This window comes from Neophocaena asiaeorientalis, unplaced genomic scaffold (assembly GCF_003031525.2).
Source record: "Neophocaena asiaeorientalis asiaeorientalis breed wild unplaced genomic scaffold, Neophocaena_asiaeorientalis_V1.1 scaffold57, whole genome shotgun sequence".
NCBI lineage: Eukaryota > Metazoa > Chordata > Mammalia > Artiodactyla > Phocoenidae > Neophocaena > Neophocaena asiaeorientalis.
The window spans coordinates 6,695,495-6,720,163 of NW_020172731.1; the positions used below are offsets into that span (position 1 = coordinate 6,695,495).

A 24,669-nucleotide genomic window follows, 5' to 3' on the forward strand; every position below is an offset into this window, starting at 1 on the left:
CGCGCCTGCCCCCAGGATGGTCCGTCCCAGGCACCAGCCCGGCGGGCTCTGCCTCCTGCTGCTGCTGCTCTGCCAGTTCATGGAGGACCGCAGTGCCCAGGGTAAGCGAGGGGGGATGCGCTGGGAGGTTCGGCACAGGGCAGGGGTTTGTACTTTTCGGTCGTCTCCACTGGGTCTGTTCTGAGCAACGCTGCTCTCGGAAGATGTTGGACCAACTTAGCGAGTCTGGGATGGAGAGGAGTGGGAAAACTAAAGGCAGTGACACTTTAGGACCTGAAGACGAGTTTGGAGCGCGGTTATCCTTTAAAAGGAAAGGGGGTGAGCTGGAGTCTCTCTCAGTAGGTAGGGTTAGATGCTCAAGTTCTGGACATAATGAGTTCAGATGTTATCTCCCCTGTTTGGCTCTGAGGAAGGGGACAAGCATCAGTACCCTGGAGATTTCAGTCGACCCATTTGCAGTCTAACCTCCCTTCCTCCTACGTCTTGTGGATACCTTAAAAAAATGACTGGGTGGGGAGGGGGAGATACTGAAATTTCTTCGGTGGCTGGGGGACGTGGTTTCAGAAACTTTGCCCAAACTTGGAAATGTGGGTGCCGAAAATTTTAGAGGGAAGTAGCTTTCTGCCTAGTGGATGCTTCTTCCAACCCCCTCCCCCCAACCCCGCAAAAAAAAAAAAAAATTATTGCCCTGGACTCTTTTGAGTAGTTTACAGTTTTTTCCCCTTTGCCTCATTCCTCTGTTAACTTTCTGTAGAACAGTGAGTAGCCCACAATTGATTTAAATTCTGAGATGCAAATTTCTAAAGCTTTTAAAAATTAGATTTGTTTATTTCAATTAGTCTTTGGGCAGAATTTTTAAAAATAATAATAGCAGCTTGCGATCCAATTATTGTTAAAGTTATATGGATGATTCATGAGAAATCTTCCTGACCAAAATCCGAACATTAAAAAGGAAGAAGGGGGAGAAATTACTTGCAAAGATTTCTTGGTAGGTATGAGATAGGGGTGTGTGTATACACACATACATGTATATAAAACCATGAAACAGTAGGAAGTTCCCCCCCCTTTTGTTCCCCCCCCCACTCTTTTCTTGAGGCAGACTTGTAACTTTCCTGGCTTTAGCGTTAACATTTTGTGTGTGTTGTAAATTGTCCCCCGGGCACTGTCCCTAGCCGTCTGCGACGCACTACTCTGAGTTGCCCGCCTTTCGGGACGAGGCGCTGCCGGGGTGCCGGGGAAGGCAGCCCTGGGAGATTTCGAAAGATCGCGGTGTCCGCGGGCGTCCTCTGGGTCTGGCGGATTGCAAAACGGCCCGTCGGGCGGGCTGCGCCTCGAGGCCGCGCGGGGCAGCGCCGGGCAGGGCCCGGTTGCTTTTTTGCTTTCATTTTTCACAAGTGCCTTTTGCTTGATCTGTTCGTGTGTGTGTGTGTGTGTGTGTGTGTGTCTGTCTGTCTGTCTGTCTGTCTGTCTGTCTCGGTCTCTGTCTCCCCCTTTCTTTTTCTTTCTCTCTCTCTCAAGTTCTACTTTCTTAACCCCTGTCACAAATAATACTCGTACCGCCTACATGAATGCAACATGTAAAAACACCCGTCGCATCCTGTTTTTGTCAGGTTCTTTAATCTGCTCTTCGAGTCGCTGCAGGTTATGAAATGGGACGAATAAAAGTAAACAGTCTAGTAAAAGTCAATGCAAGCTGCACGTGTTGTGTCTGGGTCACTGGTAACTGACATTGATATGGCTGGGGCGCTCTGGCTTTTCGCTCTCGCCTTCCCTCCCCCTCGCCCACCTCCCACCTCTTCAATCTGGCTTTTTCCCCCTCTTTCTCCACCCCTTCACTCCCTCCGATTTGTTTCCTGCTTTTCTGCTTTTCTCTCCCGTCTCTCCTCCTCCACGCTCACTCCCTCCCCATCCCCGCCGGGTCTCCTTCCCTTGCCGGCTCGTCGCCTCTCTCCCCCTACCCCGCCACTGCTCACTCGCCCACCTCCCCGCCCCTGTCTCCCCGCAGCTGGGAACTGCTGGCTCCGCCAAGCAAAGAACGGCCGCTGCCAGGTCCTGTACAAGACAGAATTGACCAAGGAGGAGTGCTGCAGCACCGGCCGCCTGAGCACCTCATGGACCGAAGAGGACGTAAATGACAACACGCTCTTCAAGTGGATGATTTTCAATGGGGGCGCCCCCAACTGCATCCCCTGTAAAGGTAGGGCTCTTCCTCCCCAATGTGTAGGCCCTCAGTAGAGGGCGTCTTACCCTCCTAGTGCCCAGCTGGGGTTTGGGACTGGGAGACCTTTGTTCGTGGGATCCACCTAACTACCCCCAGCCCTGGTAAGCCATCCGGGTTTAATCTTGGGTGTCACATACTACAGGCATAACAAGGTCGACAGAGGTTCTCGGACTTCTTAGCCAAACGTGGTGGTGAAGCCAGCCAACCCGTGCACTTTGAGAGAGATCTGGGTATGGGATGCAGCCCACTGTCCCCCACACCTGCCCCTCCTCAACTTCTGGGTGAGAGCCCCTGGGCTCGGCCTGCTGGCAGCACGATTGCGCGAGGCACCCGCAGCCCTCCTGGCTGACCTGCATGGTGCCTGGCCCCGGTTTTAATCCCTGCATCTTTCCAACTGCTAGAAACGTGTGAGAATGTGGACTGTGGGCCCGGGAAAAAATGCCGAATGAACAAGAAGAACAAACCCCGCTGCGTCTGTGCCCCAGATTGTTCTAACATCACCTGGAAAGGCCCAGTCTGTGGGCTGGACGGAAAAACCTACCGCAACGAATGTGCACTCCTCAAGGCCAGATGTAAAGAGCAGCCGGAACTGGAAGTCCAGTACCAGGGCAAATGTAAAAGTAGGTCTTACCCGCCCCTCCCCCAGCTTTCTACCTGAGATAGACCCACTGCAAGACCCCCGGGGGATGGTGTAGTCTGCAGTAATAGCCTAATAATAATAAGGATGATACCAAATAAAGGAACCCTTTCTAACTTCTGAAGACTCCTTAAAACACTGAAGGACCAACCTAGAATCATAGTTTTCTTTCGAAAACCACAGGGCTCCCAGAGTACGTTTCTGAAAGCTGGATGCTTCATGATTTCCTTGATCCTATCAAATGCTCAGTCCCTAAGGACCAGAAGATGCCTATTAACGTGTGTTTCCCTCTTTGTTTCAGAGACCTGTCGGGATGTTTTCTGTCCAGGCAGCTCCACATGCGTGGTGGACCAGACTAATAATGCCTACTGTGTGACATGTAACCGCATTTGCCCAGAGCCCACCTCCTCTGAACAGTATCTCTGTGGGAATGATGGAGTAACCTACTCCAGTGCCTGTCACCTGAGAAAGGCTACCTGCCTACTGGGCAGGTCTATTGGATTGGCCTATGAGGGAAAGTGTATCAGTAGGTATTCTGGATTGAGGAAGGAAAAGAAAAAATACAAAAAGAGAAAGAGGCTAGAACTGGTGTTAAGATTATGAGGTTAACCAATAAATAAGGCCAAAGCCTCCCCAAACACATAGCTTCACCAAAGAGAGAAATACTCTCCAGTTTGGGTAAACTGTCATGACCACAGCATTCCTTAAGAAAACCATTGTCTTCCGGAAACATTGGCATATGTATTGAAATGCCAGCAAGACACAGGAAACAATTTTCCTCCTTAGAAACCAAAGAACTCACTCAATTTTACACATTTTTTTTAAGTGCTAGACTTGCTGGAAGCATGAAATAATTACTTAACAGTTCCTAAAATCTGTTATCAGATTCTGATAACTGATAGAATTCTTTCTTTTTTTAAAAGATCCCACTTGTGGGAAATAATCAAATACATATTTAACTCAAGGATACTGTGAAATTCTGTTCCAAAAAAATGCTACAGTATTTTCATGTACTAATATAGTATGTAGGAAACTGGGGTGTGTGTGTGTGTGTGTGTGTGTGTGTGTGTGTGTGTGTGTGTGTGTGTTTTGGTTTTATTTATAGAGCATTTTTGCACAATATCTCCATTACCCCCATAAGTGAGTAATAAGATATGTTATATGTTTACATTTATTGATAGGAGACTAGAGAAAGGGGGCAAGGGGGAAATGGATTTACTCATCACAGGTGTATTATATCCTAGAAGCAAAGTCCTGTGAGGATATCCAGTGCACTGGTGGAAAAAAGTGTTTATGGGATTTCAAGGTTGGCAGAGGCCGGTGTTCCCTCTGCGATGAGCTGTGCCCTGAGAGTAAGTCTGAGGAGCCTGTCTGTGCCAGTGACAATGCCACCTACGCCAGCGAGTGTGCCATGAAGGAAGCGGCCTGCTCTTCAGGCGTGCTGCTGGAAGTGAAGCACTCCGGATCTTGCAACTGTAAGTGCAATTTCTAACCTTGCTGCAGTTTAAGGCTTTCCCAGGCAAGCCCTAGGGAATGGAGACGTAAAAAGCACGAAAACCTCCCCATATAAGCCCACTTCTGTTTAAGTTAGGTAGCTGCTAAATTTTACCAGCAGTTCGGCGATCCACAGAAAAACTGCCTGGAATGTTTCTGGGCTTTTAGGATTTGTCTGATGATCATCAAGGGGGTCGCCTCTAAAAACCTATTTCCAGTCATTTGCCCCTAATTTCTTTTGCTTTAGTAGTGTGCTTTGCTGTTTGCTTTATTAACACTTGAATCTAAACTAACTGCTTCAAAGGTTGTTTTTTTTTCTTTTTCAAAGACAGCTTTCTGTTATCACACAGGGGCTGCTGCTTTGTGCAGCTACCTCTACTAACTCTGAATTAAGGACCCAAAGCAGTTCTACCTAGAACACAAGAGCGCTTTTTATCTACTTTCAGGAATCTGCCCGTAAAACCTGAGCCATTGATTCTTCAGAACTTTCTGCAGTTTTTGACTTCATAGATAATGGTGTTTTTTTTAAAGTTTTTTTTAAACTTATTGCATAACAGCAGATGCCAAAAACAAAACAAAAAAAGCATCTTACTGCAAGTCACATAAAAATGCAACGCTGTAATATGGCTGTTTCAGAGGGCTTTGAAAACGTACACTGAGCTGCTTCTGCGCTGTTGTTGTCCATATTTAAACAGCAGCTCCCCTGTATTCCCCCATCTAGCCATTTCGGAAGACACCGAGGAAGAGGAGGAAGATGAAGACCAGGACTACAGCTTTCCTATATCTTCCATTCTAGAGTGGTAAACCCTCCACCAATGTTCAGTGTTGACATAGCCTTTGGGCAAAAAAAAAAGAAAGAAAGAAAAAGAAAAAGAAAAAATATATTGTCCATACTGTAAATAAGTGTATGCTTATTTATTTGGGGGGAAAACTATACATAAAGGACCTTTGTCCTAAAGCTCTCTCCCAGGCCACCTTGTTACTCATTGGACCCGGAGAGGCAGTCATTGTGAGGTCTACTGGATGAGGCCCATAGTTGAGACTTGTAGACATTTATTTATACTGTGTCATGTTTTATAATTTATACATAAAATGTCTGGTTGACTGTACACCTTGTTTTTGAAGAAATTTATTCGTGAAAGGAAGAGCAGTTGTTATTTATTGTGAGGTCTCTTGCTTGTAAAGTAAAAGCTTTTTTTTTCCTTGTAAACCATTTAAGTCCATTCCTTACTATTCACTCACTCATCTGTCTCCCTTCATTTCACTGTTGTTAGACTCTTTTCCATTATAACAAACTTGCATGTCAGTTTCTGTCATGTTTATTTATTGGATTCTCTGCTGCCTGTTCTGTACATACGTGATCCCTCGGGTTTTGTTTACAAGGAATCTTGACTGACCAAAAGGCATTATAACTCTGACTCAGATAGAAGGTACAGAGGATACATCTTTGAGGAAATTCCTACTTCCGTTCTCTTGTTGTGATGATGACATTTGTGAGAGGGGCTGATAGCAATGTTGGGTTTCTAATAATGTACTTTTAAGATGTTACAGATCCAAAGAAATTGAGTGATATGGGTGTCAGGAGCCTGAAGGAAGGGGAATGCTACACATTCAACCTTTTGTTAGGTGTTTCCTTTAAGCTAGTCTGCTGTACCTTTTAAATTAGTGCTTTTCACCCAATGTGTCATGAAAAGTTATATCAAAGCTTTATCAGTTCAAGTTTCTTGCTTTTCACAATACTTTTTTCTGATGCAATTTTATATTTTCAAACATGGCAAGTTAAATATAAATTCATTTAAATATATAGTTTTGTACTTTTCTACCATGTAAATGTACAATGTATATAAAAGTTATAATGTGTATTTGTAAATAAATGATGAGTGAAAAAATAAAAAAATTTTAAAAAGCCAATGGTCTCAATTGCTGATGATGTAAAAGAAGTTATGTGGGCTTTTGAGTAAAAATGTATATGATACATTTGCTGAGAAATAGAGTTATCACTGAAATTAAGTGGCCAGGGCAGTAGGAACTCCAAGGTAAATTACAGATCACCTCAGTGGAGCTCAAAAGATAAAGGAATCTGAGGTCCAGCCACCCCTTTGTAGGAGTGATGGCATACCTACCACTCAGCCCTGGAGGACACTGTAGATGTTCTTCCCTGCAATGTACCAAGCCTAAAGTTTCCTCTTTAAAAACACCATCTTAGCTATCCTTGTTCCAAATTCATCTCTATAGCCACAGGTGCCCTTTATCTTTCCTCATCTAAATACAGTGGATCTTAGATCTTTAAAAAACAAAGCACATCACAAGGAAAAGTGAAAATAGACTAATATATGACAGCACATCCTAGAAGTCAGAATATCAACTACAGAAATAAAGGCAGTATAGTGTTGGAATTCCAGAGACTTGGTGACGTAAGGGTGGGGCAGGGGTGGATCTCCACAATGATGTCCATGGTTCATGGAGAGTAAATGATGACACTTTCAAAGTAAGAGGACATGTATTAATATTTTGCAGTTTACGTTAGACAGCCAAGTCACACTATCAGAGTCTCAGATTGGCATCTGGGGCATCAATTGTTTGTCCCTGTGATACATTGTACTACATAGTGATACTTAACTATATAATCACAAGTTTCCAACTCGTGTGCTAATTCATTGCCTAAGTATATTAAAAAATATCAAGTACAAGATGCAAAGAAGTGAGGATTGGGACTGTAGGAGGGCAAGTGCAAACAACAGTCAATATTGCAAACATTGCTAAGCAAATATGTTCTTTCTTTCAAAGACTGTGACCCAAGTTCTTTTCAAAAGTTTATCCCTTTTGTGAAAACCCTCTTTAATATAAATAATTATTAAAAATGACTATAGGAGACTGTTGGCTCTCAACTGTGGTCACCAAATGAGAAATTTGGTGAAGGCAGAGGGGCCTCTTGGGTGGGCAGAGTTTGTATAATGATTAGGAGCCTGTTGGGTTCATTAGCCCTCTGCTCCCGGTTCACAGAGAAAGGGGGAAAAGAGGTGCAGAAGACAAACAGGCCACCATTAACCGAGGAAAGACAAGGATGGTAACTTCTGTAGTGCCCAGGAGCTGCTGGCTTGCCACTAGGGTTGGGCTCTTGGGTAAGGAAACAGCAGGCAGACATGGTTTCACATCTCTTCCTGGGACAGATTTATTACCTCATCCTGGGATGCTACTGATGCTTTAAAGCTGCCATTGACATCAGAGTAAAAACGTCAAGTTTAACAGGCACCAATGTGTGTCTTGGCAAGGGGGAGTGATAAAATCAACAGCTTGCCTTTTAAACAACATCCGGATTATTTATTTATAATTTTTATTTCATACTTGTCAGCATCAATCATTCCTCTCAAACACCAGACAGTATCTCATTTTCCTTCTTGGGGTTTCCGACTTTTCCAGTAATCCTGTGTTAGGCTAATTAGTACCAAAAAATAGAAGTCTCTTTTAAAATTAAAATTAGATTAATACCATTAGGCTACTGTTAGAATTTCAGCTATGACTCAAAAGAATCTAATTCGTTTAGGTATATAAAGTAATTAATAGAAACAGTTGCTAGTAACTAGCTTTAATTAGTATGAGTTAATCCTAATCATCATTAGGAATTGCAAAATATCAAGTAATAATGAAAAATCTATCAGGGGTCTAATTTTCATCAGAGGTCCACTTCAATTAAGATTTTTACATGCTGTATGGGTATAGCAAAAATAAAATCTGGCATAATTAGAATCATTCTCAAACAATGCAGCTCAGTGTAGTACCTGGCCTTAGACTGGATCCTGTACCCAAGGGGGACAGCCCTGTATATAACATTATTGTCCAACTGACAAAATTAGAACACTGTCCATAGATTAAAGCATTGTATCAAAACAAATTTACTGAAATTGACTACTGCAATATACAAGTAAGAGAATATTCCTCTATTTAGGAAAGATACACTGAAGTATTTAGCGGGAAAGACCAAAATGTATGTAATTTACCCTTAAGTGATTTAGAAAGAAAAAATATAGCTTTATAAAGTTTTTTTCCCCCATATGTAATCAGAGAGAGCACACAAATGATAAAAGAAGTAAAATGTTAATTAACAATAAGTGAATTTGAGTAAAAGGTATATGGGTATCTTTAATACTATCTTTATTTTTGCAACTTTTCTGTAAGTTTGAAATAATATCCAAATAAAAAGTTTAAAGATTTAAAAAGTCATTCTCAAGGAGAGGTGCACAGTAGACTGCTTTTCCCAATCTCTAGGAAAGCAACTGAAATAGAGTCATTTAAAAAATCATTTTGAAAAAAAAAAAAAAAAAAAAATCATTTTGTATGACCAAAAGACTGGAAAATAATTCCAGTGACTTTGCAAGGGCTAAAAAATCAAAATTGGCAATGAGAATTTCTGACACCTAAACCATACCTGAACCGAGAAACAGCCTTTTCTTTTCCATAACCATCTTAAAATTTAGAGTAATTAGTAGTTTTGATAAAACACTTCAAACACCAAAACCCCAGTTCTCCCCACTGCTTGCTATATACTAATTAGACAAGGAATTTAACCTCTCTAGGCCTCAGTTTTCCCATGTATGTAACCAGGATAATAAAAGTGTCTCCTTCATAACAGTGTTCTGAAGATTAAAAGAAATAAAATGTGTAAAGTGCTTAGATCTGTGCCTTGCACATGAAAAACAGCCAGTGAATAAGTGTCCTCTAGGACTGTAATAATTGTTATTAATTAAAGAAAAAAGAGGGACTTCCCTGGTGGTCAAGTGGTTAAGACTCTGCTCCTCCACTGCAGGCTGCATGGCCTGAACAAAAAAAAAAAAAGAAAAAGAAAAAGAAAGAAAGAGTGAAATTGTAGCTCATCAACCAGCCTCTACCTTGAAAACGCAATGAATAAGGAGTGGCACCAATCAAGACCAGAAGCACAAGTGTAAACAATTTATTTTAAATTTTAAACTATTTTAGCCACGTTAATATTTAACAGAGCTTCAGGAAGATCTAGGTGCTGTAGCAAAAGTTCACAGTTCAAATAACAAATTGAGATACATTATTTTTCATGGAAATTTAGAAAAAAATCAGTCACCCAACATTTCCAAAGCCATAAGACATGCATTTTGTCTTTTCATTCACACACCCAACACAATCCCTGGTAGTAAACTAGATTAAATCTCTCTTTAATTTTGATAGGATTTCCTACATGAGGGCTATAGGTTTCTAAAGATAGTAATAAATTATTTCCAAACTAGCAAAAATCCTAATGTAAATTGTACAATTACCAGATACAAAAAGGTGATATATTATTTAATTTATAAACTCATTTATTAAAAAACATTTTTCAAAACCTGCATCCTAAGACAGACACATTTCTCTTCTTCCCATTCCACTTTCCATTCAGATCAACAAACAATCATTCTTCAGCCAAAAGTTGTCATGTAAATAGACTCCAGGCATGCCTGCCCTGAGTATTCAGCAGACCTGCCCGGACATGTCCAAATCCCAGCTTCTGTTTAGCTGGAATCCCCCCATGAGTACCGGATGGTCCCTGGGTTTTGCCACCCTTGGACCTCAGATATCTTGGCTGGTACCATCAAGATTCCTGTGGCTGATTCCTTCAGACACTTAAACACATATTCTCTGGATTATACCAAGTGTAGTCCTGGCAGAGCTATCATTTATTTTTCTATTTTAAGAATATGGCCCGGGAACCAGCTGGTACAGTCAGGAGCCAGATATACTGCCACCAAAAGTCTCTTATATTAATTCCCTAAGGACTCAGGTCTCTGGCTAAAGAACAAGTATAAGCTTTTCTCAGTGATTTTGGGCAAGCAAGAAATCAGAAGCAAAGTCACAATCCTGGTGAATCAGAGTAGCTGTACATCTATTTGAGTTCTAAGAGATCTTCATATATCTCTATCTTTTCTGGCACGAAAAAAATAAAAATTGATGGGATGATTTCCTGGTCATGATGCATCCCATAAACAGTGGTGGCAGTGAAAGACCAAGGCACTGGCCAATCTCTATAGTTTCTTGAGATTGCTGTGGACTTAGGGGCCAATGACATGGGAAGAATTGGATTACTCAAAAGGCTACCAATACTTGAAACTCCTAGAGTCTTTTGTAGACACAGTGACCGAGGAAAAGTTATCAAAATAGATTGAGAGCACTTTATTTATTAGCTATACGGAATCAGGACCCAGTCAATAAAATTCCCAAATATAAACAGTGCTACTCAGGGTGTAGTGCCTAGACCAGCAGCATCAGAATGACCTGGGAGCTTGTTAGAAATACAACTTTTTGAGCACTACCCCAGAACCACTGAACAAAATTCACCTGGGGTCCAAGAATCTATGGTTTAACAAGCTTTCCAGGTGATTCTTGTGCATGCTCAAGTTTGAGAACTACTGTCCTAGAATCAATTCAAACTCTGAGTGAGCCCTGGCTCCCTGATGTTCCAAAGGCAGCCAGAATACCCATACATGGGTCTCTGGTAGGGCTACAGAGAAACTGTGTTCAGCTCTGTTCTGCCAGCCCCACCTGGCCAGAATTCCCACGCATAATTGGCCTTATTTTCAGGAGCGTACCTGCTGGTGGTAAAGGTACTTGGCCATAGACATCACAAGGCACATTTTTCCTAAGAATATTCTCAGCCTTCACTATCTTATGGGAGATCTTCCCAATGAGACTTAAGCTGGACTGGCTAGGAGTTGTGGACTTGCCTTTACCATCCCTTCCAGGCATATGTATTGAGTGGTAAGTTTATCAAGAAGAGACATGAATTTTAAATGAAGATAGTGACATTCCAACGCTGGTCTTCTCTTAAATTGACATTTGTTCCACTTCCCTTCCCTAGCACTTGCCTACAACTTCTTCCAGCAGTTCTACATCATCTTCTTAGGGGGTAGAACTTCCAGCTTCATCCACTGGTCAGGAAGCCAAAACTGCTACTAATCTCATCCGCCTCTTCTAAGAACAGGGAGCTCTAAGCAACCAGATGGAATAGACGTGCAGGTTCAAAACTATAATAAGTGATGTCCTCCTAGGAATGCATCCAGAGACAACCACACCCCAAGGTCCATAGGCTGAACCAAGAGTGAAAGGGCCTCTCTCACAATGTTTTGACATTCTAGTCCTCCTGGCCTCATATCTTTTCCTACCTCAATCACCTCAATGATTCTCCCACTAGAACCTCGGTTCTATGAATTCCTGTCCATTTCCCCATACTCTTTGGCCAAAATTCTAACTATGGATCAGTGAAATCCACCTTCTCTACAACTATACCTATGCTGCTGAGCAAAGATGAAATCCTCAAAAAGTACCACTGGGTGCCCTTACACAAGTATGGAATCTAATCTCAGTTGGGTTCTTTAAGAGCAATATTTTATACATCTGTCTTTTCCCATTTCCCTCTCTGGCACTTCCAAACCACGCCCACTCTCCTCACTTTCAGTGAACTTTATCTCCTCTACTCAACTAGATAATTGCTGCCATCGGGAAAGAATGACGTCAGCTTCCTCCACTGCCATACGTTTGCCCTATTCCATACAATTTGTAACGACCTTCCCTCCAACCTCAAAGAATCTCATTTTCATTTCTGTGTTTTCCACCCCCCCCCATCTCTTCCAGAAATTCACTCTATGAACAGAACTTTCCCTCCATCATTTAAAATTTTTCCCTCTATGGTGGTTTTATTAACCTGAGCCTATAAATATGTTTCATAAAAATGTTTTTAAATAAGGATAGGAAAATTGAAATAATTAGTAAAGTTTGCCTAATTCAAGACACACACACACATACACACACACACACACACACACACACACACACACACACACATAAATGCTTCAGCCTTGGCTAGCCCTTTAAAAAAAAAAAGCCTTCTTGTATCTTCCTCTAGACACAACCTGTGGCGTAATCTCCATTCTATCTCCACTAGCTCACCTCTCCCTCATTCCTCAACCTTCTGCAATGTGGTCTTTCCTCCTATTCTTCATCTAAACATGTTTGGCAAACATTATCAATGACTTCCAAGCTCCCAGTACAATGGACACAATGGATGACTCCGTCCTTACCTAATGAATCACTCTTTGATTTGTACATTGTCAACCGGACTCTGCTCTTCTCAATTCCCCTGGTTTTTTAATTTCCCCCACCCGTTATCACACCATTCTTATGGGACTTCCTTATGTGCTGTGTTCTTCTCACCAGTAAAGTAGGATCAAAAGCTGGCAACCTATGGACTGTATCCAATTTATATTTTATTTGATCACCCACACCTGTAAAATAATTTTGAATTAGTTAACAATATTTTAAAATTAGGAAATCCCACCCCAAAATCTGGATTTCTACTTTCTCTTGAAAAATCTGAGAACCAGATATCACTGGGCCTGTGATCCCACACAATGACCAGGAGCAGAGCAGACATCACCAACTCTTTCTTTCTTTTTTTTTTTTTAGCAACTCTTTCTTTAGATGGGTACATGCCCCCTAGTTCACTGCACCTCCCATGTCGCCTGTTGTCCTTCACCTGGTTTGTTTCACTCATCTACCTGATCTGACTGCCCTTTGTTGTCCAAGAGTTCCATCCTCCACCCCCTCGCTTTTCAGTCTGCACAGTCTTCTATGTATTCCACAATATTCCAATATCATCAGATTGTCATGGTTTTCACTGCAATCCAAATGCTGGTGACTGAAGATTGCTATGACCAGCCCTGACATTTGATTGAGCTTCAGATCATTCCTTTTCTTCTACAGTCAGGAAATTGCCCCTTTACCTACTGCCCCTAACAAAGGGATGCCCCTCACTCTGCTTGTTTCCTCACACAGATTCCTTCCAAATCAGAATCTTATAGGAATAAATCTGATTGGTGAAACTAAGTCCCCAACAAGGGAAGCTGGGAAATGCAGGGTTAAATTTTAAATTGGGAAAGTATAATTCAGCATAGAGAAGCATAAAGTAGAGGGAGTGTCCCAGAGATCTTGGCAGCCACAATGACAGGTAAATACCACGAGATAATCTAAACAAAGATAGTTATAAAGTTATTAAAAGTAGAACTGCAAGTGGCTGAAGCCAGAGGGAGAGTATAGAATTCATCAACATCAGCAAGGTTCAAGAGTGTTTTCTCAGAAGCACTCAACAACCAGGAAGCTGTTCCCAATCTACTACCAGTCAAATACTCCACCCGATAAAATGGCTGCTGCCAAACACTCTGCATTATACCAACACAATTCAGAGGAACATGGGAGGGCAGAGAAATAGAACAGAGAACAACAACATCAGACAGAGAAGGGATTTCCCAAATAATGAACAGCAGTCAGCATTTAGCAGAATGTTTTGCAAGGGAAAGCTTTCTGTCCTCCAGCCTCTAGTGGACCAGAGCAGAAGCTCATACTTAGAAATATGTGACTGAGGAGTCTGAACTCAACCTCAAGCAAAGACTGGTAGAAAACTAAGAATTCTCTGACATTAGCAAAGATCCTTATATGGGAATGTCCGATCTCCAGCACTGATGACATGGGACAGAGATCTAGGTGACAAAAGAAAAAGGACCAGATCAAGATACACATTTCCCTTCACCAATATCTAGGGGCAGAGGGAATGAATATAAACTAAATCAACATTTTGAAAGTTCTTTTATTTGATTTACTGATTTTTTAATCTGTTTAAAATTCTCCTGAAGTGCTTTCCATTTTATGGGCCAAAATTACACCTCAACAAAAACCCACAAGGTATCATTTGTTTATAGTTGGGAATCAACTATAATTTTTTCAGAAATCTTACATATGAACTCAGTATTAAATTAACACAAAGTTCCAATAATTAATTAGAAAGAAAACAGAAACAGATTTATATCTATATGTAATAAATCAATATAAAATTCAGAATTTGTCAGAGAAATATTGCACCTTTAAAAATAAGCCAAGATGTCCAGAATAGATAAATATATAGAGACAGAAGGATTAGTGGTTGTCCAGGACTGGGGGAATGGGACATAAATTGGGGGGGCAGGGGGTGACTGCTAGTGGGTACAGGATTTTTTTGAAGGGATGAACATGTGCTAAAATTGATTGTGGTGATGATTGCAAAACTCTGTGAATACATAAACACCACTGAATTGTACACTTTAAATAAATGAATTGTATGGTATATGAATTTTATCTCAATGAAGCTGGGTTTTTTTTTTAATAACTTCCAATATAATTTAAATAGAAGAATTTCATTGTTTGGCTTACTTTTAAACTTGTTTTAGGGACTTCCCTGGTGGTGCAGTGGTTAAGAATCTGCCCCCTAAAGCAGGGGACTCGGGTTCGCTCCCTGGTCAGGGAACTAGATCCCACATGCATGCCACAACTAAGGAGCCTGCGAGCCACAACTAAGGAGCCCACGAGCCACAACTAAGACCCGGCACAACCAAAAATAAATAAATAAAATTTAAGAGTAAATAAAATAAAATTGTTTTAGTTTTACAAGAATCGATTTTAAAAGATACACATTATTACATCTTAACACATTCTAGTTGTGTACTCATTTACTCTAGATTTCAATGCCCTTAAATATCAGTTTTGATGGTGCTAAATATAAACCAAGTATTGAAATTATAACTCTAGAAAATTTAGTCATTTTAGCTTCAGTAGAAATCTTTTCATGAATTAATAATACTCCATACTTTCATCCCAGTTTTTTTTTTTTTTTTTTCGGTACGCAGGAAGCCCTCATCCCAGTTTTATTGCCATAGAGATGGTGAGAAATGGAGTCAGAATTCTTTGGGAAAAAAAAAGACTTAATCTACCAATGCAAGTTTCTTTTAACATTACTAAGAAAATTCTAGACTTGGTAAATGATAAAAATCCCAGTATTATCATATCCTATTTTTCACTGAAAACATTTAAGATAAAATTAAAAGAATAATAATTAATAAATTTATATAAAAACTTTACCCAAAGAGAGAATAATTTTGGTTCCACCTGGCTACTAACACAGTCAAACAGTCTTAAGGCAAATAATTATGTTATCACATGTTTTTATTGATGTGCTGCCAAGTTCTATAAGCACGGAAGTTAATTTTTTCCCCTTTTGGGTGTAAAGTGATGCTAGAAAAGAGAATTACTAGCATACAAGAGTTTAATCTGCAGTCATACTTTAGTGTTGCTTATTATACTTCATCTTGGAAATGAAAAGCTTGCAACTTTTTTGGCAAATACATTTATGCACACCCATTCTTTCCGATTAGAGCAAATTGTTCCTTAAGAAAAATTTTCATTCCGCAAGTAAATATGCTTTATTTTCCACTTAGAAATTCAGTGGAAAATTAGACTCTACCATCTGAATGCTAGTTTTCTTTAATTAAATTAAATTAAATTGTTTTTCACTGATTACGGTTTTAAAATTGCAGCTTTCCCTTTCAGAATGTGAAAGAAGGAAAGAGTTAACTATGTCTTTTCTCCTTTATACGATCTTGATCTTTCATAAAATCCTCCAATCTTAACTCAGATTCTTATTCTTTAGTTAAAGTTGGGTGTGTGCTTTTTTTTTTAAAGACTTTAATTTGATCATTCGATTCCTTTGGGGAGAGGGACTTGAGACTTCATGCAAACACTTTCTTGTTTATCTAGAATATTAATTATATATCTCAAAGTATGATATACAACATACGATGGCAATGATGCATATGCATATATAATGAGAGAATCTTCCCTTAAAACTCTACTTCAATTCACATAGGGTTCCCATAATCACCCAAAGCTAGTTGGGGTTTGGACAGACAAATGTTACTAATAGCTTACCTGTCAAGAGAAACACTTACACTTTTTGCTCTATCTTGGAATTTGCCCGGAGGGTTTTAAGGCAGGAAACACTAAGTATGCTGATTATTCTTTTTGCACTTCCACTCCCACCCATTCTCCATCCTTTTCTCTCCTGCTCTGTGTCCTGGAAGGCTGAGCCCTACAGAATGCCCCTGTGGGGGCTGGTTTACCTCTAGGTCTGGCCAAGTCAATGAGAAGAAAGCAGAGGATGGGAGGAAAGAGATGTGGGGTATTGGTTCCCTGCTCGCTCCCTGTTTCAGCACCAACTCTCTGGTAGTCGCTGCTTCCCTCCATGACCATCCAGGAGAAGCAGGGCGGCCCAATCTATACATTTCCAGTTCCCTTTCAGTCCAGAAACTCTATTTCTTGCCCTCATTCTTCTCTAAGGAAAGTAAGGTCTTCCTATTTTTACTTGTCTAGGTGCCATTGCTTGCCATTGCTTTCTTATTCCCTTACCCCTGCAACACCACTGTGACGAGTCCTATCCTGTGTGAAGGTTCTGATCAAACTCTCGGACCAGGGACCGGGCATGGATTCTCTCTTCCTGCCTCAACCTGACAGACACAGGAGTCTTCTAAGACTTCCTATTCAGACCTGATTTTTGGTTGATCAATCCTGAATTCATATAGGAAAAGGGGGGAAGAAAACATTCAGGAAGAGAAGAGTTTCTCTACCACAGCCTGATATGACTGCTTCTCAGTTTGATCTGCCTCATTTCATTGAAAAACACTGCTTTTGCTAACACTGCTTCTAAACTTCGGATCCTTACCCAATACACGTGAACGTGTGCATTTTTAGGGTACATAATTCAGTGAATACAGCAGTTTGACACTCTCAAATTGGAATAGCAGCAAAGACAGGCAACTTCCACTGAAAACCAAAAGAGGTTTCCTGAGTCCTCTTCACTCGTTATATCAGCACACTCCAGTTTTAGGGCTAAAGCAATCTATTCCACCACCCTCTCTGTTCAGACTTGTGTCCAGGACCATGGCACCAATCTGTTTGAAAGCACAAGTTTTTCAGTTGTGTTTTTGATAATGAGTCTGCTATAAGCACTGCTTTATTTCCTTGCTCAACTGAGGAGAAAAGCCTAGACTCAGAATCTGCTACATTTTTGGATTAACAAAGGAGCTTATCTTATTTAAATAATGGAAAGAATCATTATAATAAAACCAGTGAGGTCATAGTCAATGTATTAATTACCACAAGTAGGTTAAACAAATTCAAATTACTAAGACAAACGTATTTATTACTTTAAGTGAACAAATGTAATTTTGTATAACAAATATTCTAACACATACAGTTTCTTAAACATGCCTGGAGATTAACATAACCTGAAGTTTATAGGTTACAATTGTTAACCAAAAATCTTTCATATTTGGAAGCTGCATATCACAGAAGATTTCCTTATAAATGTTAATGACATTTATAAAGAAATATAATTGTGTTTAAAAGAGACAAAATTGGTACAAATTTAAAGTGGAAGAGCTTTGCTTCTCCTCCCACCCACCCTAGGTTGAAGGTTATTTGTACATCATGTTCTTAAAACCACTTAAGCACTTTTTTTAAAAAAAGTCATGTGTGTTTGATTCGAATAAGAAATGCATACACGTGTCAGTAAATTCAAAGGGAACAAAAGGATATCTAGGGAATTGAATGTTTCTCTCCCACCCCTATATCCTGGTCACCAAGATCCCCTCCTCTGAAGCAATGAATGGTACCAGTTTCCTGTATATTTTTCAGAAATACTCAGTGCATAAGCAAGCATGTACTGTATTTTTGTTTTGTTTTGTTCTGCATAAAAGATGCCATACTGAAATTTTTTTGTGCAGTTTGCTTTGTCCACTTTTTATATCTTATAAGATATAGATTGTTCCATATCAGTATAGAGCTGGCTCATTTTTTTAAAAAAGAAGATAAAGTGTTAAAAGACATAGATGTGGGCTTCCCTGGTGGCAAAAAAAAAAAAAAAAAAGACATAGATGTACCATAACTTAGGCTATTTTTTAAGACCTTTCTTGTTTTGGGTATCCTGTGCTAGCTACTCATCAACACTTTATTTTTCCTTCGCCTTTTATTTCCTAGTCACCTTCTTGATTTATTTGTTTGTTTTCACTTATATAGCAGAAAAGGTAAGAACAAATGTGATGATGATGATGACATAAGGACATAGGAGGGTGAAGAGACAATTTGCTTTCATGAGGAGTTTTCAGTGGTGTACTGGGAAGTGTGATTTAACAATAAGTTTTCCAGGGAGAAAAATCCCTGCTTGGTGGCATTTGCTGATCATTGCATCATAGTCAGTTTCAAGCTACCAATGTGATGCCACTGAACCCAGAGTTGGAAAGAGATATGCACCATTCTATAGTATTTTTTCTGAACAGATACAAGAGAATTAACCTCATCATTATAGATAATAGTAAAATGATTAGGAAGTGATGGGTTTTAAAATATGTATTACTTTTGTTTTGGTATAATTTAACTAATACACGTATACTTACATAGCTTAATTTTGAATAACAGCTTGTTAGCTTCTAACAATTGGCTTACAAAATTCCTGAAAATATTACAATCAGCTCTCGTGAGCTGGTATGCACCAGCTCTAGCATGCCTCTAATTGTGTGTATCCTCATTTAGCAGGTACCTACATTAGCATATGTCTAAAGATATCTTCTCTTGACTCATAATCATCTCAAATTTAATATGTCCAAAAGCAACATCCTGATTACCCCCTATGCTCAAACCCCTTTCTTCCAATTGCTCCAGTCAGAAACCTTGGAATCATCCTGTACTCTTTTCTTTCATACACACTACATCTAATCTATCTGTAAATCCTGTTGGCTCTACTTTCACAATAATGTCCAGTATCCAACCACTTCTCATCACCTCCACTGACACCACCTTGGTTCCTCTTGTATGCCAACACCTAGGATGTTGTCTAGCACATAACTAGAACTGAACAAATATTCCTTGAATGAATAAAGGTATGAAGGCAAGGCAGAATATTTTGAAAAAAAGTAATCTCATTTTTATGTGGTCTAACTTTCCTTTGTCATTACCCAATCAAAAATCTGCAATGGGGGCTTCCCTGGTGGCGCAGTGGTTGGGGGGCCGCCTGTTGATGCAGGGGACGCGGGTTCGTGCCCCGGTCCGGGAAGATCCCGCATGCTGCGCAGCGGCTGGGCCCGTGAGCCAGGGCCGCTGAGCCTGCGCGTCCGGAGCCTGTGCTCCGCAACGGCGGTGAGATGCCCGCGTACCGCAAAAAAAAAAAAAAAAATCTGCAATGGGCCCTTATTTTCTAGAAAACTGCAATTTGTAAGCCGCTGACTTTTCACAAATCCACATACGCACCGAACATTATAATATGTCTGCTAACAGACGAACATCCATTTTTTCCCTATGTCTGTAGATGCTTTGGTGGTAAGTAGAACACAAATCTATTTTAAAATACTATTAAATTTATTGTAGCTTTTTGGTCATTATACAGTTTTTCAGAAAAATCCCAAAATTATGATTACAAAGGAGTCCTTGTACTGGAAAAAAAAAAAAAAAGAAAAAGAAAAAGAAAAAGCTAACCTAGGGGAAGAAGTCCAAAATCAATTGCATTTAATTTTAAAACTCACTAATTAAAATTGTGCTGGGTGATACTTATAGTACAAAGAGGTGTGCCTGACTTTGTGAATGATAACAACATGAATAGGACATATTCTTGGTCCTATAAGAATTTTAATCTACTTGGGAGATAGACACAATTCAAAATAATTCTACCATGAGTTCTACTGTGAAAAGAATGCAAAGTACTATGAGGCTATCTGAAAAAGAGATCAATTCTACCTAGAGGAAAAAGGCTTATCATCAAAAGAGGTGGAGACAGTCTGAGCTGGGCCTTATAGGCTGGCTAGCTAGAAGGTAGAAACACATTCCAGGCAGAGGGAAAAGGTTGAGTTAAAGAATGGGCATGAAAGTGAAGAGTGTACTCAGAGAAGCCCTGTAGAATGGTTTTTATGGCTAAAGGTATATAGTTGTAATGCGTGGAATGGTAGGATAAGCTAGAAAGATAAGTTGTAATCAAATTGCTGTGGGCTAGGCTGATGAATCTGGTCTTTGTTCTGCAAGTGAAAAGCAGCCATTAAAGTTTTTCAATTGCATTCAACAAATATCTATAAGTACCTAATATGTAACTAGCCATGAGCCAGGTACTAGAGATGCAGTGGCCACCAAGAGAGATAAGATATTGTCTACCCTCAGCCTTTGAGCAAGAGAATGATGTCACCTGATCTATATTTTTGGAAGATAAATCCACAGAAAAGATTGACTAATTTCTTAGTTTTTCAGTCACTTGTAAAGGAAATTATTTTGGACAGATAAAATATATTCACTATAAACAATTCCCCTCATCTGTAATTCCCTCCAACCCCTTTTATAGGGAAGATAGATTCAAAGAAGGGTTTTTTCTTATAGAGAGGAATGAGGAGCAGGAAGCTTGTTATGAGTTGAATTGTGTCCTCTGAAAACTAATATGTAGAAGTTCTACTCTTAGCACCTCAGAATGTGACCTTATTTGGAAATAGGGTCACTGCAAATGTAATTAGTTAAGATGAGTCCATTTAGGGTGGACCCTAATTCAATATGACTTGTGTCCTCATAAAAAGGGAAATTTGGATGGAGATGCACACCGGGAGAACGCCACGTGAAGGTGAAAGCTGAGATTAGGGTGATGCTTCTACAAGACAAGGAATGTCAAAGATCGCCAGCAAACCACCAGAAGCTAAATCCGTGGAACAGATTCCCCACCACAGCCCTGAGAAGGAACCAGTCCTACCCATACCTTGATCTTGGAGTTCTAGCCTCTAGAACTGTGAGACAATAAATTTCTGTTCTTTTTTTTTTTTTTTTTTTTTTTTTTTTTTTTGGGGCACGCGGGCCTCTCACTATTGTGGCCTCTCACGTTGCGGAGCACAGGCTCCGGATGCGCAGGCTCAGTGGCCATGGCTCACGGGCCCAGCCGCTCCGCGGCATGTGGGATCTTCCTGGACCGGGGCACGAACCCGTGTCCCCTGCATCGGCAGGCGGACTCTCAACCACTGTGCCACCAGGGAAGCCCTGAATTCCTATTCTTTAAACCACCAAGTTTGTGGTACTTATGTCAGTTCTTGCAAGCTTATAGAAGGATGAAGGCTATAATGTTCCACATTAGAAAAGGAATAGCAAAAGATCTCTGTTGGCTCGGTGCAATCAGAGTGGTGAAGGCTGAGTCTGTAAAGCTGGATAGGTTTCTTGAAAGGTAAAGGGGGAGACAACACACTAAAAAGGAACTTTGAGGGGAAGAATAGAAAAGTCTAATAGGAATGTTCAATAAAACTTTGCTGTGTGGTGTGTGATGTCATTCTCTTCTTCAGCTCCCCCGAAAGCATTCAGTAAAATCTACATTATTCACGTTCTTAGGTGACTTAGATTTGAACTTTTAGATGAAGCAAAAACCATGTTCACCTGGTTCAAGGTGAACAGTCAATGACAAGGTTTCCCACTGAGCCCTCTCATAAATTTCAGAGATATTGATTAAGCACCAACTCTGTCAGGCACAGAGCAGGTATTTAGAATTCAGTAATAAACAAGATAGGCACAATCCCTGCTCTCATGGAGCTTAAAATCTAGTGAGAAAGAGACAATACGGATTTCCTTGGCAGTCCAGTGGTTAAGACTCTGTGCTTCCACTGCAGGGGGCACAGGTTCAATCCCTGGTTGGGGAACTAAGATCTTACATGCTGTACTGTATGGCCAAAACATTAAAAAAAAAAAAAAAAAAGATAGACAATAAATAATTCATCATGTTTCTATCAAAATTACTATTGGTTTGAGTAGTTTCACTTATACAAGTAGTATGTGTAAAGGCAAAGTATAGGATACTGTAATAATATGTAGCCTAGGGACTTCCCTTGTGGTCCATTGGTTAAGAATCCATCTTGCAATGCAGGGGACGACAGTTCGATCCCTGGTCTTGGAACTAAGATCCCACATGCTGTGGGGCAAGTAAGCCCACGCACCACAACTACAGAGCCCACGTGCTCTGGAGCCCGTGAACCACAACTAGAGAGAAGCCTGTGCACCGCAATGAAGAGCCTGTGTGCCGCAACTAAGACCCCACGCAGCCAAAAATAAATTAATTAATTAAAATAATAATGATAATAATATGAAGTCTAACCTAGGCTGGCGAGCTACTAAAGCTGAGACTTGAAGGTTGAGGAGGAACTAGCTGGCAGTGGTAGCCTGGGGAGGGCTGGAGGTGGTAATGAAGGTTTTCCCACACAGACGGAAACAGTGATACCCTGAAGGATCACAGAGCTTGGTTTATTTGACAAACAGCAAGCAGGTCATTGAGTTTGAAACTCAGTGGGGAAGGCAGAGAAAGGTAGAAAATGAAGCTGGAGAGGTGAGTGCCAGATCATGCAGAAGTTTGTAGGATTTTAAATTTTATCTGAAAAGCAATCACAAACCATTAAGGAATTCAAGCAGGTCAAGGATACCATCAAATTTCAATTTTAAAAATTCTATTGTCCACAGAATTGGGGAAGAGGGATCGAGGAAGAGGGAAGAGAAAGAGGGGAGAGGAGGGACATGACCACTGTTGGCTTCTGCTTTAGGTTATTTGAGGAAACCCCACAGCCTCCTTGTGTTCTGCCTACATGGGGATTGCTGCTTCCCATGCCAGCCATACTCTAAGATGCTGAAGAAACTCCTTGGTTGTTCTCTTTGGAGAAAGTAAAAACAAGGAAAATATATTAAAGAGTGAGATCTTTCTTGTAAAGTCTCCTTATTCTCCTTTGTGTTTTCTTTCCACACCTAGGTCGTGATTTATGCCATTTCATTTTCATTGACTGGAGAACATTGTTTATTAGACTCAGATCTAGTTGCCTTTGGTAAGGACAAACAGTTGATGTTCATTTATTTTTTATTATACCCTTATACCCTTACTGATGTTCCTTCCATTTGCCTTCTTTATTTTTTTCAAGATTTGATTCTAGGGGCTTCTCTGGTGGCACAGTGGTTAAGAATCCACCTGCCAATGCAGGGGACACAAGTTCGAGCCCCGGACCAGGAAGATTCCACATGCCGTGGAGCAACTAAGCCCGTGCGACACAACTACTGAGCCTGCGCTCTAGAGCCTGCGAGCCACAACTACTGAGCCCGCGTGCCACAGCTACTGAAGCCCGCGTGCCTAGAGCCCGTGCTCCACAGCAAGAGAAGCCACCGCAGTTAGAAGCCTGCTCACCGCAACGAAGAGTAGCCCCCACCTGATGCAACTAAAGAATGCCCGAGTGCAGCAAGGAAGACCCAATGAAGTCAAAAATAAATAAATAAATTTTTTAAAAAAAAGAAAAAGAAGATTTGATTCTACATAAAGCATTATCTAAAAACAAAAAACTTCAAAGCAATAACTTTTGCAAACGTGGTAATTTTTCTTTAAAAAATTCTAAATGTTTACATTTGTTCTATGTGCTGACCTGCAACATGCTTCAGATTCAAATGAAGGTCATACCCACAGTTTATCTGGACTATAAAGAAGATTATAAAACTAGCAACACTCTTAGGAGATACTTGTTATCTATTTGCTGTATGGACATAACATGCTTCCTCGACCTCATATTTGATCCTAGTCAATATCTTAGTTGTCCGAGGGTATCAAAGAATCAAGACTTAAAAAAAATCTCATGTTTTCTCAATACTTAAAAGCTTATCTAATGTTTCTAGAAATGTGTGAAGGATGAGATATGAAAAGGAGTATGCACTTTCCCCAAGCCTAATTTTGACAGCTTAAAAGAAGAAGCGTCACTTATGAAACATTATTTAGACTGAAAAGGAATCTAAACAAACCTTCAAGCCATCAGTCTTCACTTTAAACCCCTAAACTAGCCAAGGACTTGAGATTTTATGCTTCCTTTGTTGTGAAGCTAAATATTATGGGATGTAATATTATAGGATGTAATGTACCTGACTCAAACCTTCATTTCCATTTACATGGAATTTGAAAAAGGAAACTAAATTGATGTTTTATTTGCCGCACTCTAAGGAACACTGCATGTACCAGCAAACCGCCGGTCACCTAAGATAAGAGTAAGAACTTTATTTCTCCATTCAATTATCAATATATTAGTATCTGCTAAATTCTCAACTCCCAAGTTTAGGAACAATGTGTCTTTTTTTGGCCTTGCCACGTAGCATGTGGGGATCTTAGTTCCCTGACCAGGGATCCAACCCCTGCCCCCTGCAGTGGAAATGTAGAGTCCTAACCACTGGACCACCAGGTAATTCCCTAGGAACAATGTCTGTCTTGTTCGTCACAGCTTACCTACCATTTAAGAAACTGTTGGCACATAGGAAACCCTCAAGAGATATTTGTGAAATGAATAGCTGCATAACATAACATAATTAACTATTATGTTAATAGTTTTAACATACTCCATTTTACATATATATATATATATATATTTTTTTTTTTTTTTTTTTT

The 24,669-nt window shown here is 40.3% G+C and overlaps 1 protein-coding gene across 1 annotated transcript; it reads left to right on the forward strand.

Annotated features, from left to right (window-relative positions):
* Positions 1-6: 6 nt before the first annotated feature.
* FST (follistatin) lies at positions 7-5,205 on the forward strand. Its single transcript, XM_024740328.1, has 6 exons — positions 7-101; positions 2,006-2,197; positions 2,623-2,841; positions 3,160-3,384; positions 4,103-4,333; positions 5,074-5,205. Exons 1-6 carry the CDS (start codon positions 17-19, stop codon positions 5,154-5,156), a joined length of 1,035 nt encoding a protein of 344 aa, XP_024596096.1. The 5' UTR covers positions 7-16; the 3' UTR covers positions 5,157-5,205.
* The last annotated feature ends 19,464 nt before the right edge of the window (positions 5,206-24,669 follow it).

Bases quoted from the DNA above. Each gene is read 5' to 3' on its own strand.
- FST (XM_024740328.1), top strand. From the start codon at position 17: ATGGTCCGTCCCAGGCACCAGCCCGGCGGGCTCTGCCTCCTGCTGCTG. The intron at 2,198-2,622 runs GTAGGGCTCTTC...TCCAACTGCTAG, and splicing joins CAACTGCATCCCCTGTAAAG to AAACGTGTGAGAATGTGGAC. The intron at 3,385-4,102 runs GTAGGTATTCTG...ATTATATCCTAG, and splicing joins CTATGAGGGAAAGTGTATCA to AAGCAAAGTCCTGTGAGGAT.